Here is a 15325-nt window from a genome sequence, read left to right as displayed (position 1 = left end):
TGTATTTTTTGTTGGTGGTGATGATGATGCTGATGATGGTGATGCTAGTCCTGATGATACTTTGGATCCTGATCCATTTTTGGGCATAGGCTTTTCTAAAGGCTTTACAAATTCATGTTGATGATGATCTTGTTGGTTCTTGTTGGAGTTGTTGTGGGTTGTGTGATTATTACTTGTGTGGTAGTGTTGTGGGTTTTTAGAAAAACCTATATGAGGTTTTGTTTCAACGAGCAATAATTTGGATATTGATGAGGTTGGTTTTCCAATCGTGTGCCAAATTGTAGGCAACACACACGCATAAATAATACATAATGCAAAACGAAACATGAAAATAAACCAGATAAAAAGAAAGAAAAAAATTGGACAATTTGATTAGAATTGGTCTTTTCGTAATAAAAAGGTTTTAAACAAATGCTAGTGTCTAGTACCTTAATACTGGATTTGGAAGTAAAATAAATAAATAAAAATATAAATAATTTAAAAAAATTAAATACAAATACTTAAAAAATAATTGGAACATACAACTTGATGAGGATGATGTGATATACCATAAAAAAGGAATTTAATAAAAAAAAATAATAATAAAAAGTTCAATATTTGTATTAATTCATTTTTTAATTTCCTTGTTTTTCGGATTTTTAGAGATTATAAATATTAAAATACTAAGAATAGAAAAATAATAAAATTTTGATTTTAATTGTTAGGTCATATTATTGATATTATGCCCCACTAAAAACCAATTAGCGTATGGAAAGTTATCATGAAATAGCTCTATTTAATAAATGTTAACTTCATTTAACAAAAAAAACGTGGATTTAGATAAATTTTTTTAAAATTTCATATTTTGAGGTTATGTTGACAAATTAAAAATAATCTCCATTTCAATATTTGAAATATAAAAAGATGTAAAATGGGGTAGTAAATTGGAATATTCTTTAAATTTGGGTTTAAAATTTAAAGAAATAATTGACTTTGGCATGAAATTTAATTTTTTTTTGAGGTTAGGGTGAAATGTAAAAAATATTCCCATTTTTTCAATTGAAATAGACAAAATTGAGTACAAAATGTTATTATTTTATGGGATTTATTTCATTTTATTTTAGGAATAGACAAAGAATATTTTTTTTATTTTAGGTTAGGGTGAAAAGTATTTTTTTTATTTCTTCGATTAAAATAGAAAATTTAAGAAGATTAAGATTATTTTATAAATTTTGGTTTAATTTTAAGAAAGAAAGGACTTTGATATTGATATTGATATTTTTTGAGGTTAGGGTGAAAGGTTAAAAAATAATTCCCATTTTTTTTTCGATTAAAAATAGATAGATATTATTTTTTATGATTTGGTCCTAATTTCCAGAAAGAATGGACTTTGACATGAAATTTTGATAATATTTTTTTGAGGTTAGGGTGAAATTTTATTATATTTTTTTGATTAAAATAGATTAAATTATGGGTTTAATTTTATTCTTTTATGAATTGGGGGTTAATTTCAAGAAAGGCCAGAATTTTTTGAGGTTAGGGTGAAATATCAAATGCTTTACCTCATTTTTTGATTAAAATTGATAAAATCAAGAAGCTCATTTTTTATTTTATAAACTTTAAGTTTATTTTCAAGAAAGTATGGAAATTTTGAAAAAAAAATTGTGAGGTTAAGGTGAAATATCAGAATTTGTTCACATAATTTTTCATTTTTCGATTGAAATGGATAAAATTTTATTATTTTTTGAATTAAGGCTTAATTTCAAAAAAATATGGAATTTGACATGAAATCTTGAAAATATTAAGTTAATATATAAGATTTTTTTTTCATTTTTTGATTATAATCGATAAAATCGAGAAGTTATTTTTACTATTTAATAAATTTTGAGTTTAATTTCAAGAAAGTATCGAATTTGATATGAAATCTTGAAAAAATGTTTTTTGGGGTTAGGGTGAAATTTTATCTTTTTCTCCATTTTTTCGATTAAAATCGATTAAATCAAGAAGTAAATTTTATTAGTTTATAAATTTTGAGTTTATTTTCAAGAAAATATCGAATTTGACATGAAATCTTGAAAAAAAACAATTTTTGAGGTTAGGGTGAAATTTTATCTTTTCCCTCCATTTTTTCGATTAAAATCGATGAAATCAAGAAGTTAATTTTAATACTTTATAAATTTTGAGTTTATTTTCAAGATATATCAAAAAAAATTTTTTTTGAGGTTAGGGTAAAATTCCCCTGTTTTTCACATTTTTTTCGAATAAAATAGATAAAATGATGGACCAAATGTTATTGTTATTAAAGATTTTATGCTTAATTTCCATATAGAAAGGACTATGGCGAGAAATCTTAATTTTTTCGATTTTGAGGTTAGGTTGAAATATTTTACCCTTTTTAAGTTTAAAATATAGAAATCTATGAATCTATCTATATTTGTGTGCTGATCAATTGAGAACAAATTCAAAATTTTATGAAAAAATGTAATTTTTCTTTTCCATTTTTTTTTTAAATTTCACATTTTTCTAAAAACAATCCATTTTTATGAGAAATAATCATCCGTTTAAGGTTGGCAATGAATTAATACAAATTATTGAACTATTGTATAAACATAAAAAAATTATCAATAAAAAATAAAAGTAAAAAAAAATAACTTAAAAAAATAAAACAAACAAAAAATCCACATACCTTGAGAATTTTATTATTAGTGATTAAAAATATTAAATTTTGTTTTGTGTTTTTTACAACAGAAAACAAAAATAACAAAGATTTTTCTTGATTTCTCTCAGATGAGGAGGATGAGGATTTTGTGGGGGAGACTGACCTCTCATCATAAAGAATACAAAACATTTTTAGTAGCCCTGCTGGTGATGATGATCATATGCTGACGATGATTGATGACGTTGTGATGATGATGATGTTGGTGGTAGTTGTGATGTTGTTAGGTGTTATTTTACAAAGTGTTGAAATGCGAACCGCGTTTTATGGCCTTCAAAATTGAAAACTATATAAACAAAGAATAGCTCTATTGGGGCCATAGTTTGAACTATGCCTTTAGATGAGGTGAGAAGTGTTCCCTAGGCTTTTGGATGTGCCTGAAAAATCGCTTTCACCATTACCGTTTTTAGAGGGCTAACAGCACGGCTTCGTTGATATCGTAACTATTTTATTTTTCGTTTTTGTTATTGTTTTTTTTTTTTGTGGATGGTAATGTGAATATTTTGTGTGTGTGTGGACAAAATGAAAAGGATATAAAAAAAGAAAAGAAAAAAAAAAACATAAATTAAAATCATATGAATTGAATATTTAAAAAAGAAAAAAAAATTGCTTAAAAAAGATAAAGTAAAAAGTATTTCAAAAAATATTTAAAAAAAGGCAAACATAGCAAATGTTTTACTTCAGGGGTTTCCCATGAAAAAAATACTCTAATTTTTTTTCAAATAAAATGCACAAAATTTTACAAAAAAAAAAAATGAGAAATAAAAAAAAAACTATATAAATACAAAAACTTAAGTAAAAATACATGGAAACTAAAAAAAATAATACAAATTACTCAATTAAGTTCTTTTGCAGACTTGCATTTCGAGGTGTAGTGTAAGAGCAAGAGAATGTTGTATTGGCAAATAGTTTTAAACAATTTAATAGAGAATACAAAGTAGTATCGTTTGGTAAAGTAGCAGCAACAATAACAATACATCTTTTATGTAGTTTTCATTTTGCAAATGTTTAATAAGTACACAAGATTTTACATTACATATTGAATACAATTTAAAAAAATAATAATAAATTCAATACTAAATTACATTAAAAAAGTTTGCTTAAAAAGTGTTTAGAGATCTTTGCTAACATTTGCTTCAAAATTATGGAGATTTTTTCTAAAAAAAAAAACTTTTTTTTTGAGGTTATGTTACCAATTTTGACTTTTACTGCTTAAAATTGTGAAATTTGTTCACATTTTACTCTAAAATGGAATAAATTTCACTATTGGTCCTATAAATAATAAATTTTTATGAAAATTAGGAATTTTTGTAAAAAAAATGTAAACTTTTTTGAGGTTATGTTAATTTTTTTTTTTTGAAAACTCAAAATTTTGCTTCATTTGAAGATGAAAATGTAAAACACTGTCACAACTTAAAAAATTTCATACAAAAATCTATAATTTCTATAAAAAAAAGCTATTTGAAATATTGAGGTTATGTCACCTCATTTGGTCTTTTGTGGGGAAATTATGAAATTTGTTTGCATTTTACTATGAAATGTAAAATATTAAACAATTTGGTCTATATATAAGTATATTTGTATATATAAATCTTACTATTGGTACTATAAATAGTAAATTTTTATGAAAATTCGGTATTTTTGTAAAAAATAGCAAACTTTCTTGAGGTTATGTTGTTTTTTTTTTTTTTTTGAAACTCTAAATTTTGGTTTTTTTTAAGAATGAAAATGTTAAACACTGTTACTACTGATTAGCATTTTATACAAAAACTGATTATTTCTGTAGAAAAAAACATTTCCAATTTTTTAGGTTATTTTACCTATTTTGGCCTTTTGCAGGAAAATTGCGAAAATTTGTAAAACATTTTACTATTTTGTCTATATTGAGGTATAGTTTTGGGAAGAGTTGAAATTTTTTTACGAACATTTTTTTCAAATTTTTTTGAGGTTATGTTTAGTTTTCTTAAAAAATTCTAATTTTTTTTAATTCAAGGAGGAAAATTTTAAACATTATTACTACTGATTAGCATTTCATACAAAAAGTAATAATTTCTGTAAAAAACGTTTTGATTTTTTGTAGATTATGTTATCTATTTTGGACTTTTGCTTAATTTTCTAAAAAAATCTACATTTTTTTTAAATTCAAGGATGAAAATGTTAAACATTGTCAATACTGATTAGCATTTCATACAAAAACTGTTTATTTCTATAAAAAAAACTTTTCAATTTTTGAGGTTATGTTACCTCTTTTGGGGAAAAAATTTGAAATTTGTTTGCATTTTATTATAAAATGTAATATATTTCATTAATAGCCTATAATAAGTAAGTTTTTAAGAAAAATGGACATTTTTGCAAAAAAAAGTTGAACAAACTTTTTTGAGGTTATGTTGAATTTTTACTCGAAAATCGAATAATTATTCATTCTAGAGTTAAACTGGAAGATATAGAAGTGAATATTAATAGAAATGAATAGAATTTTGTACAAAAATTAATAATTCCTATTAAAAACAATTTTTTTTTGAGGTTATGGCTTTTTTTGGACTTTTTTTGTTTAGAATTGCGAATAATTTTTTGCATTTTGCTCTAAAATGGTGTACATTTCGCAAAAGTTCCATAAATGAAGAGAGTTTTGTAAAAAAGTGAGAATTTCCCTTAGAAAATATTTTTCAATTTTTTTGAGGTTATGTTGCCAATTTTCTGGGCTCCACTTTAAAATTGCGTAAATGGTTCTATATTTCATCTAAGGCTATTATTGAAATGATCTACAAAAATATCTTTTTGAGGTTATGCAGGAATAAATCTCATACTGGGGCTTACCAAGATCTCCAAACATTTTTTAAGTAAAAAGTGGTGTTTACAAAAAAAAAAAAAAAATAATATTCCAAACTAGAAAAATTACATATTCAAAACTTAAAAATAAATGAATTACAACAAATAAATACTAAAATACAAAATAAAAAAAAATAATTATAATAACTTTAAGCCAACATTTTCAACTCTACAAAAATCCGGGCAACTACCAACAAAAATAATGGAAGTTTCGATATACGATATTTTGAATTATTCAAAACGCTACAAGATTACACAGGCAGGCAGCTTAAACTGGAGTTCAACAAATTTAAAGATGCTTCTACTTTTGCTTTACGGCTCACTCGCGTTTGTCCAGCTGGAGGTAAAACAAGACACACAGAGGCAGGCAGGCTCAAACGGAGGAGTGGTTGTTGTTTGGTTTTAGTTTCTAACTAATATTTATGTTTCAGTTTCATTACCTAATTTCTTTGGTTTCCAATAGCGATGAGGAATTCACATCACTGACCGCATTGATCATGGAGGTGGGTGAGAACGGCAGATGATACATTGATGTGGCCGCATCCAGGGAATAGGCATCGGCGCTCTTTATCAACAAATCATTTTTCAATTCCATAAATTGATGATGATGGTGTGGCGGTGCCGATAAGGAGGGCAGGGTGTGGTGATGTGTCGCCGCCGTTTGATGATGTTGCAGGTGTTGCGGCTGCTGCTGCTGCTGAGGATGGTGGTGGTGATGATGTTGCTGTGTTGTGTTGCCATGATGTGTTTGATGATGTATGCTGTTGTTGTTGCTGCTGTTGGCAGATTGATGATGTTGCGGGTGTAGTGAGGGATCAGCACTGGATGTCAAATGACTGCTAAACGTATAGTGGGGCGTTGTCGTGGCCATGGTATAGGGACTCAATTCCAATTCATTATGTTCCAATTTCGTGGCTGCCGCCTGATAGCTTTGCAGACCATCTGGTGTCAGAATTTGATAACTTTGCACCGTACCAATGACATGTTGCTCGGGTATTGTGGCGGGTACTGTTGTTGGGGTGGCAGCCGATGCGGATGATAGATAGGTGACATTCTCCAGTTCATAGCGTTGCTGTTGTGGTTGGTTTGATTGCTGACTCGATGTGTTGCTGTGACTAGTGGTGTTGCTATTGGAATTGGCCGTGCTCGAGTTGTTGTTATTCTGGGCACCGGCTGGTTCCACTTTAATGTGTGTCGTCGCCGCCGTTGCTGGATGTGGGGCGGTGGTTAGTAGAGTTTGCTGATTCCCTTGGGTTTGTATGATTTGTTGCCTAGCCGTGGCCTGAGCTGGGGCAGCTGCTGGCGCCGGCGCTGTGGTATAAATTGTCTGGCCACCATCCAGTGTCTGCAAGGATTGCAGCGGCACCAAATTTCCTGCCTGATCTTGTATCATAATACTCTGACCATGCAGTTGTTGCTGCAGCAAGGCCTGTTGCAAATCGATTTGATTCGAATAGATAAGGGTTGTGGTACCCGGCGAATGAGTCTGAGGAGCAGGTTGTGTGGCGAGAACTCTTTGTGCCTGCGGCTGCATTAGGCTGGAGGTGGCACCTGGGTTGGCCAAGGCCAATTGGGCACCACCGGGTAAAATCATGCCACTAAATTCCAGGGGAGGTAATTGCTGAGATTGCTGTTGCTGGGGCTGATGAGCGTTGGTTTGCTGTTGACTTGCCGGCTGTATGATGGTGTTCTCTTGTATATGAATGCCGCCGCCACCACCACCGCCACCATTTGAGTGATTCGAATCGGCATTTTGTACCTCATCCAAAACACTATCGATTTGAGCCAATCGCTTCTTCACAGCATCATCTTTACTGGGCACTGCCATATCAATGGTATTGGCCAGACTGTTGCGCGGTTTACGGGCCCTCGGTGTCCTGCCCGTACTATTTCTGGCCCTTTTGGCCGGTGGTGGTGTATCGGCAGCATTATTTTTCACCGGTGTGCCATTGGGAGTCTCCGGCACAGGCATATCACCATGCTTATCCTTTTTGTGCATTTTCATTTTATCCGGCCGCGAAAACTCCTTATTGCATATGGGACAGGCAAATATCTTGCGATTATCACCCTCGTGGAAGAGGTAGGCATGCCTTTGGAAACTGTATTTATTCTTGAACGTTTTGTAGACATCATTTTTGGCACAGACCAAACAATATGAGACACCATCGATGATGTGTTCATAGCGCTGGATGTCCAGGCCACGTACAGACATTTTTTCCAAATATTCCCCCTGTTCATCGGCACAAACGGAGCGAGTCTTGCGTTTGCGTTTCTGCTTGCTGGTGGATAGGACCACCGGATTGTTGGCATTATTATTATTGTTGTTGTTATTGTTATTATTATTATTCCCCGGGGCCGGGATGACAATGGTTTCGGTAATAATTTGATTGTTTTCCTTGTCATGATGGGTAATGGTCTGATAGGTAACCCCACCGCCGTTTTGTTGATCCTTTTGTGGCGAGGCAATGCTTTGGAACTCCTCATAGCTATCATCATCCAGACTTTGATCTTCATACTTTATAATCACCTCCTGTTGTTGATGATGTTGCTGCTGCTGTTGTTGCTGGCCATTGTTTTGTTGTATAATATGATGATGATTATCATTGATTTCACTTTTGATCACCTCATATTCACTACCCTCAAATTTTATAATGGTACTGCCCCCCGTCACACCATTACCTCCAGCTCCGCCCATATCCGAGGAGCTGCCGCCCTCAGCGTCATACGGTTCGTAGACAATGGTTGTTGTGGGTGTGCTAGAGGGATGATGCTGCTGTTGATGATGTTGGCTGCCATTGGATGCTGGGCCGGGAGCAGTCGTCGTCGTTATATAGTGATATTGTGGAGCATGCGCCTCCGAGCCTGGCAATTCACTGATGTTTGTTGTTATCGCCGAGTTGGAGACAGCATGATGTTGCGGTGATGCACTGGACGTGGCCGTGGGCGCAGTTGATGCTGATGATGTTGTTGTTGTTGCTGGGGCAGTTGTTGTGAGCAGCAGTGGAGATGAACTAATAGTGGTGACCACATTGTCTTAATTTTTAAAAATTCGTTTATTTTAAAAATTAAATGTGTTTTTGCGAAATTAATTGGAAAAAATATATTGGTTCATATTTTTTTTTTTGTTTGTTTGTTTTTGCGCAAAAAACCAAGGAGAAAAAAACGGAATAAATATAAAAATTAATATTGGAAAAATAATTTGTTGGAAAAAATTCAGGTGTTGTTGTTGTTTTTCTAATTTAAAAAAAATGAAAAAAAAAGAAATAAAACAGCTAAACCAACTCGGTAGACAGCTAAGGGGGATTTCATAAAATAACAAATGGAGTGTTTTTAGAGGCCCAGAACCTCAATTCTTCTTTCCTTACAATTTTTGGGTCTTCACTTGGGAGCCAGTCTGCAGGAAGAAAAACAATTTCATGAAATAAATATAAAATTGTCACTCCTCAAACTCAATTTTTACCATTTTTGTGTTGTATTATGGTTTAGAGGTTCTGGTCAAAAATAACAACGACTAAGAAATATTTTTGATTTTCTTTCCCACTTCTCTTCCACAAATTTCGATTTACCTCTATTAATTTTAGTCATTGAATCAGCCCTAAGTAAGTTCATAAGATGATGCATGAATGTTTCTTCTCCATTTTTACTTCACCCTTCTTCTTCAACCAAAAAAAAAAAAATTAATATTTATCCTTCCATATTTGAAAAACTGAGTTCTGGTCATTTTTCATTTCTTGCTCCCTCCCTTTCTTCCAAAAATGTCGCTTTTCTTCTACGAATATTTATCGTTGAAACAGTCCTAAGGTATTTCATAAGTCTTCATGAATGTTTCTTCTCCATTTTCTCTTCACACTTCCCCCTTCACACTTATCCATGAAACTTCCTCGCATCTGACTACCGAGTTGTCTACAAAGTTTGGTTGCTTCTTTTGTTTTCTTGTACTAATTTATTAAAATGAAATTAAACAAATGGATTACAATTTAAAAAGAAAAGAAAATGTGAAAACAATTGTTATTTAGATCAATGAGAAAGAGAGGACCATGAGAAAGTGACACTCTCAGTTACTGACATTTGGCGCCAACTAACTTATTTTGTTTTGTGGCGCCTTCAACTATGCTCAGTCTCTGCCTTTGTGAGTAACAAGAAACGGTAATTGAGGGTCATTCTTCAATTTTGGTGTATGGCAAATGTCACAATTTCTTGTGTATTTCTTGTATATTATCGGAAAATAGATGGGTCCTTTCTTTATCTAATCTAAACAATTTCAACTAAATAAAAATAAAGATTAAAAAAAAAAAAATACTACAAATAATAAATTTCATATACACAACGTTTGTTTACACAATTTGTAGGAAATAAATATTATTTTTATTTAAAATAATAATAATAAAAAAATAATAAATAAATTTTGTTAGATAAAACTACAAAAAATAATAACTTAAAAATTAGAAATAATAAAAATAACAAAGAATAAAGGCCTTTGTTTTGAATATATTATATTAACAAAAATATTGTTTTACAACTCCCATGATATAAACGTGTTTGAAAATACAATAATAAACATCTCTTGTGTTGAGTTGATGCAAGTAAAGAAATTTATTTCCTTTTGTCTTATAAACATTAGTAATTTTTTCTAGGGGATTTTTTTTTTTAAATTTTGTGCATTTTATAAGAAGAAAATTGTTACAGAGTTGAAAATAAATATGTATTTCTCCAATTATACACTGCATTGCTTGCTTGTCTTCGGAAAACGAAGAATGTCTTTTGATTTCAAAAAAATATCCGGCTGCTTTTAGGCTTAACTTTTTATATCGTATTTTTGTTTGCAAAGTAAAATCACATCTATTTTAAATGAAGAGAAATAATAATAAATGAAATGCTTATATAATAGTTATGTGAGTGGGCTGGAGTGTATGATGTTAGAGATAACAATATGAACGGGGGGTGATGGGTTGGGGGAACAATACAAATTAGAATTATAGGGAAATTTCACGAAAGAACAACTACGAAGGAAGACTAAAGAAGGAATTTAAAATCTTTCCTCAGTTTTCTTTGCTGAAAAATTTTCAATTAGAAACAATAGAGGGATGTATTAGTTTGCGTTCAGGGAATCGGATGAAAATGATTGGGATATTTATGGAAAACAATAGGTATGACCATTTAGACTAATGGTTTCTTGTGGAATGTTTTGTACTTGGGCATATTAGTGACCGAACCAATATTAAAAGGGACTTTTTGTTGAATTGAAGGAATTAACATGGTGTTGTATTAAATGTTTTTTGTTGGCGAATTATTTAAACAATTAGGCAGGTATTAGTAGGAAATGAAAACATAAAACATAAAAAAAATATTAATATAAACAAAACAAAAAAAATGTAAAACGTAAAATTGTTAAAAGAATAGTATAAAAAATTTTACAAATAAAAAAATAAAATGTTAGTAATTGTTTAATAATTAACAATGAGTTATGATGCATGATTTAAAGAAAATAAAAAATAAACACAAATTTTTATATAAAACATCAACAACAAATAGATAAAAAGTTATAACAAAAGTAAAAATGGTAAATAAAACAATTACATTCAAGCAAGATTACACGGTGGAACAAATGGGTTTATTATTAAAATATTTCTTTATTTCATTTATTTTTTTTAATTTAAAAGAATTGTCAAATTTTTATCGAAACTACGTTTTTTTTTCTTCCTTAAAATTTGGCGTACATTTTTGACAAGTGTCTCAAAAAGGCCTGGGTCACCATTTTGTATTGAATGGCAACCCCAATAAGAAACAATAACGGTCTAAGTTAAATGGCTTCCTTCAAATTTGGCGCAAAGTTTGTCAAATGTCGCAAAATATGACATGGAAGTAACGGCAAGTTTAAATGTGAAGGAAACGGAATGGAAAAATAACAGAAAAAGTTCTTAATTCTCTCGCCCTCACCTTGGAACTCTTTATTTATAAATAGAACTATTTCTTGCCAGCCACAATGTTTCATAGAGTTGCCATATTTTTTCTTAAGTTAAAAGAGGTATTTTAAATCTTGTTCCACTGTGTAATTTGTTTAAAGAAAAAAAAAACGCTAATAAAACACAAAATACAAATAAATATTATCAAAACAACAAAACATTTTTCTTAATGTTTATAAAAACATGTAATACTTTTAAGCGAAATTTTTGTCAAACTTACCTTGTTGATTTACCTCGTGAGAGGTAGTAGTGTGTTGTTGCTGCTGCTGCTGATACGTTTGACTATCACATATAATTTCTGATTTATATTGATAGACAGCGCCATCTGTACTGGTGGTTGTAACCGACATGGGACTAGTTGTGGTATGAGTTGTTGTTGGACTTAAAGTCACTGTGGGTGCCTGCATGGTGATGTATTGGGGCTGATGATGGGATGGAATGCCATTGAGTGTGGTCACAGCTGGTAACATGGTGGCGGTGACAATTGTGGCCTCTGTTGTGGTAGAAGAAGCTGATGATGCTGCGGCGCTGTTGTTGTTGTTGTTTTCACTGCCAACTTCTTTTTGACTAGAATTGGTTAATATTGTTTCCTGTTTAAGGGATTCAATATTAGTAGTAATAATAGAGGGAGGAGGAGCAGCCGAATTATTACTGCTATAAATGATGATGTTGTTGTTGTTGTTTATGGATGTGGTAGATGTGACAGATGTCTCGATAGCGGTCATTGGTGTTGTTGCTGCTAGTTGGGTCACCTGATGTTGTTGCTGTGATGGCTGCTGCGGCTGCTGTTGTTGACTGAGTTTTGGTATTTTCCCTTCGAATTTACGTTGCTGTTGCATAAATTGTAATGAAGGATGGTCGTTAGATGTTATTGTCGTTTGTGATTTTTCTGTAATAACGTTTCGAAAGAGTTCTATTAAACCAAAAAAACATTACAGTATTGTGACGAAAAAAAAGAAATAAATAAAAAATTAAATTAAATAAATAAAATTATGCATAAAAACAAAAATAAAACGAGCGTGTTTAGTATAAGAAAGAGAAATGAATTAGAGAAAAGAGCGAATAAAACAAAATGTTAGGAGTAAGCAGCAAGGTTTGACAAAAAGAGGGATAAAGGGTTATAAATCTGGTTATTTTTGTGATTTTCCATTAAAAAATTGTAAATGTTGTATAATATTGAACATTTTAAAAACTAAAATGAAAAATGATCTTTGGTTCTTAAATGGTCTTGATTTGTAAGCATTATTTACTCTTACGTTTAAGTAATGTCATGGCACGTATGTTATTTGTGTCTGCTTTTCCAATGAAAACGATTGCAAAATTGGTTGAAAATAATAGTTTTGTTAACAAATTGTGTTGGCAACATTATTTTCCAACAGAAAAATATAAAAACATTGTATTAAATCAGCATTTTAGTGACTTTTAAACATTACGTTAAGAGTACGTTCTAGTTGTGTCAAGTACCAAACACAAATTCTTAATGAAAATGTAATTAACTAAAATTGTAACTAAAAATTGTAATTTCTGAATAATTTCTATTAATTTAATGTATTTTCTATCACAAATTATCTTTGAATTGAATTTAAATGTATTTTAAAGCGTTACGTTAATCACACGTCGCAATTACGTTGCATTACGACGAGACATCATTGTTATTGCTTTCTATTGTGAATTGTTACTTTGTATGAAAATAGAAAAAATCACAAAACGCCTCAAAGTAGGCAACACATTTTGGTGTTATCATTCCAAAGTGAATAATTGGAAAGGAAAACAAGACAAACTAATGGATTGGCAAGGAAATTAAGAATATTTCGATAAAAATTATTAAAAAAAAAAACATTTAAAGAAAATAGTTGTTAATCAAGCAAAATTAAATTTGTTAATAGAAAAAAATAAACCAAAAACATGTACTACTACATTAATGCAACTAGTGTATCAATCAATTGAAAATATGGAATCCAAAAGCAGACATACACGAGAGGAAAGAAGAATTAGTAACCGAATGGTGGTGTGTGGAGTAGTGGTGGTATGGTTGGTTGGTTGGTGATGATGGTGATGTTGGAAATATTGTACGTAATTAAATATATAGATATTGTTTAATTTAATTACAGCACCCAAAGTTAGTTTCCCCTTAGACATTATTTGGGGGATTTGCATAGAAGAAAATTAGCTGAAATGATGATGATGGGGGACTTGGTGGATATGAGTGGTAATGTTGTTGGTTTGGGGGAATGCAGGAGTTGTTTATTTTTGGGTACAGGTATGTGATTTGGTGTCGATGGAGGTGGGGTGTTGGGGAAACGAGCTCTCTATTTGTTTTTATAGTTTGCGACTTTTTTTCTATTTTTTTAGGTTACATATGAATGCCCAACAAAAATTCCCTTCTTTTATCACACAATCATTCGGAGGCCTTTATTAAGCGCTCACCTCCTCCTCCTCCGCCGCCTGCTCCAACAATGCCATTACCACAAGATGTTTCGTTTTTTATACAGCTCGCCGCCGAACCATTGAAGCCAGACGACGACGACGACATTGCACTGAAATTAATTGGGCTCGTTGACGTTGAGGATGCCCCTGATTTGTCCTCATTACGTTTGCGTTTCACGGGTGTTTTGCGTGGTGATTTGCTGGGTGTCTTTTCCGTTTTGGAATTCGTTCGACTGCGACCACCGGCTGTCTTAACACTTGTGGCCGTGGTTGAAGATGATGTGGATGAGGCCGGTGAAATGGAACGATCGTCTTTTGTTTTATCTTTGCCACGAGGGCTGCGTCCTTTATTGCTGTTGCGTGAGGTGGCTGTACGCCTTTTCGATGCCAGCCAATCATCGTCGTATTCCGCATCAGTTTTGCGTTTATTTTTACGTTTTTGAAAGTTGCGTTCTTCTTCATCATTATCCTCATCTAGAGCGAGGGTAGAGTCGGAGAAAGGAAAAAAAATAATGGAAAATAAATGAAAAATTCCCTTGGGCCTTAGAAACAACAATCTGCCTGCCTACCATCATCTATGTAAGCTAATAGCTCCTTTTTCGTTTTAAACTGGGCTGGACTCTGTAAACTAATGTCGACTGCCGGTTCGCTTTCATCGCCACCCACAATTGCTGGCTCTTCCTCCTCATCGTCCAGGGTCAGAACGCTTTCCTTCAGCACTGCCTTGATGTCATCCGGTATATTTGGATTCTGCTGGATCTCATCGAGATCTAAATCCGGATTACGCTCTTTAAACGATTTCTGTTTTGTGGGATTGCATTGTTTTTTCATTCTTTGTAGGATATGTAACGGAACATCATCACTGGCACCCCCATTGCTAAATGGGGTACCGCACCAGTTCAGGGGTGAATGGTTAAAGAAAAACAAACAAAAATGTTAGGAGAATTGATACGATTAGCGGAACACAATTTTGTGGACATACTTTTTATTGCACATTATGTCCAATTGGCTGGGCGGAGGTGCCGGCACAATGGCATTGGGTGGATCTTCGGGATGTAGACCGTAATCGGTGCCCTCCAACCAGGCTTGATAACGGTCCGGCTGGAAACGTTTGACAAAGGTATCCATGGAAATTTTCACCATGTCATTGCTAACAGAAAAAAAACAAACAAACAAACGCAAGGAAATGAGCCTTGTTCTCATGAATGGCGGAGATGGGGGAAAACACAAAGCTAACCTGCAGGTACATTGTACGGCCCGCTTGCCGTATTCAATCCAACGTTCCATGGCAAAATTTGTCGACTCGGCACAATTGAAGCCATGATTAAAGCCAGCATGATAGCCAAAGGGAAATGTTATCATTATTTCACCCTTCTCTTGGGTTATCTAAACAACAACAAAACATGGTTAC

The 15325-nt window shown here is 32.1% G+C and overlaps 1 protein-coding gene across 6 annotated transcripts in view; it reads right to left on the bottom strand.

Annotated features, from left to right (window-relative positions):
• Nucleotides 1–15325, bottom strand: part of LOC101897367 (uncharacterized) — a 69422-nt gene that overhangs the window by 6339 nt on the left and 47758 nt on the right. The window contains exons 4-11 of one of the 6 annotated variants that reach the window (XM_059126273.1): nucleotides 15152–15300; nucleotides 14897–15064; nucleotides 14484–14791; nucleotides 13915–14388; nucleotides 11708–12400; nucleotides 5965–8557; nucleotides 3097–3138; nucleotides 68–206 (exon numbers count right to left, since the gene is read on the bottom strand). In XM_059126273.1, coding sequence (XP_058982256.1) covers nucleotides 3102–3138; nucleotides 5965–8557; nucleotides 11708–12400; nucleotides 13915–14388; nucleotides 14484–14791; nucleotides 14897–15064; nucleotides 15152–15300 — 4422 coding nt within the window. In that variant the 3' untranslated portion in view covers nucleotides 68–206; nucleotides 3097–3101. Of the gene's footprint in view, nucleotides 1–62; nucleotides 207–2669; nucleotides 3139–5964; nucleotides 8558–11707; nucleotides 12401–13914; nucleotides 14389–14483; nucleotides 14792–14896; nucleotides 15065–15151; nucleotides 15301–15325 lie in introns of those variants that run through there. The other 5 variants (XM_059126274.1, XM_059126272.1, XM_059126269.1 and 2 more) reach the window with 5 other exon arrangements.

The sequence above is a fragment of the Musca domestica genome, unplaced genomic scaffold (genome assembly GCF_030504385.1).
Source record: "Musca domestica strain aabys unplaced genomic scaffold, Musca_domestica.polishedcontigs.V.1.1 37, whole genome shotgun sequence".
In the NCBI taxonomy this organism is placed as follows: Eukaryota; Metazoa; Arthropoda; class Insecta; order Diptera; family Muscidae; genus Musca; species Musca domestica.
The sequence above is the reverse complement of the archived record's forward strand: the minus strand, read 5'-3'. Positions and strand labels throughout refer to the sequence as shown.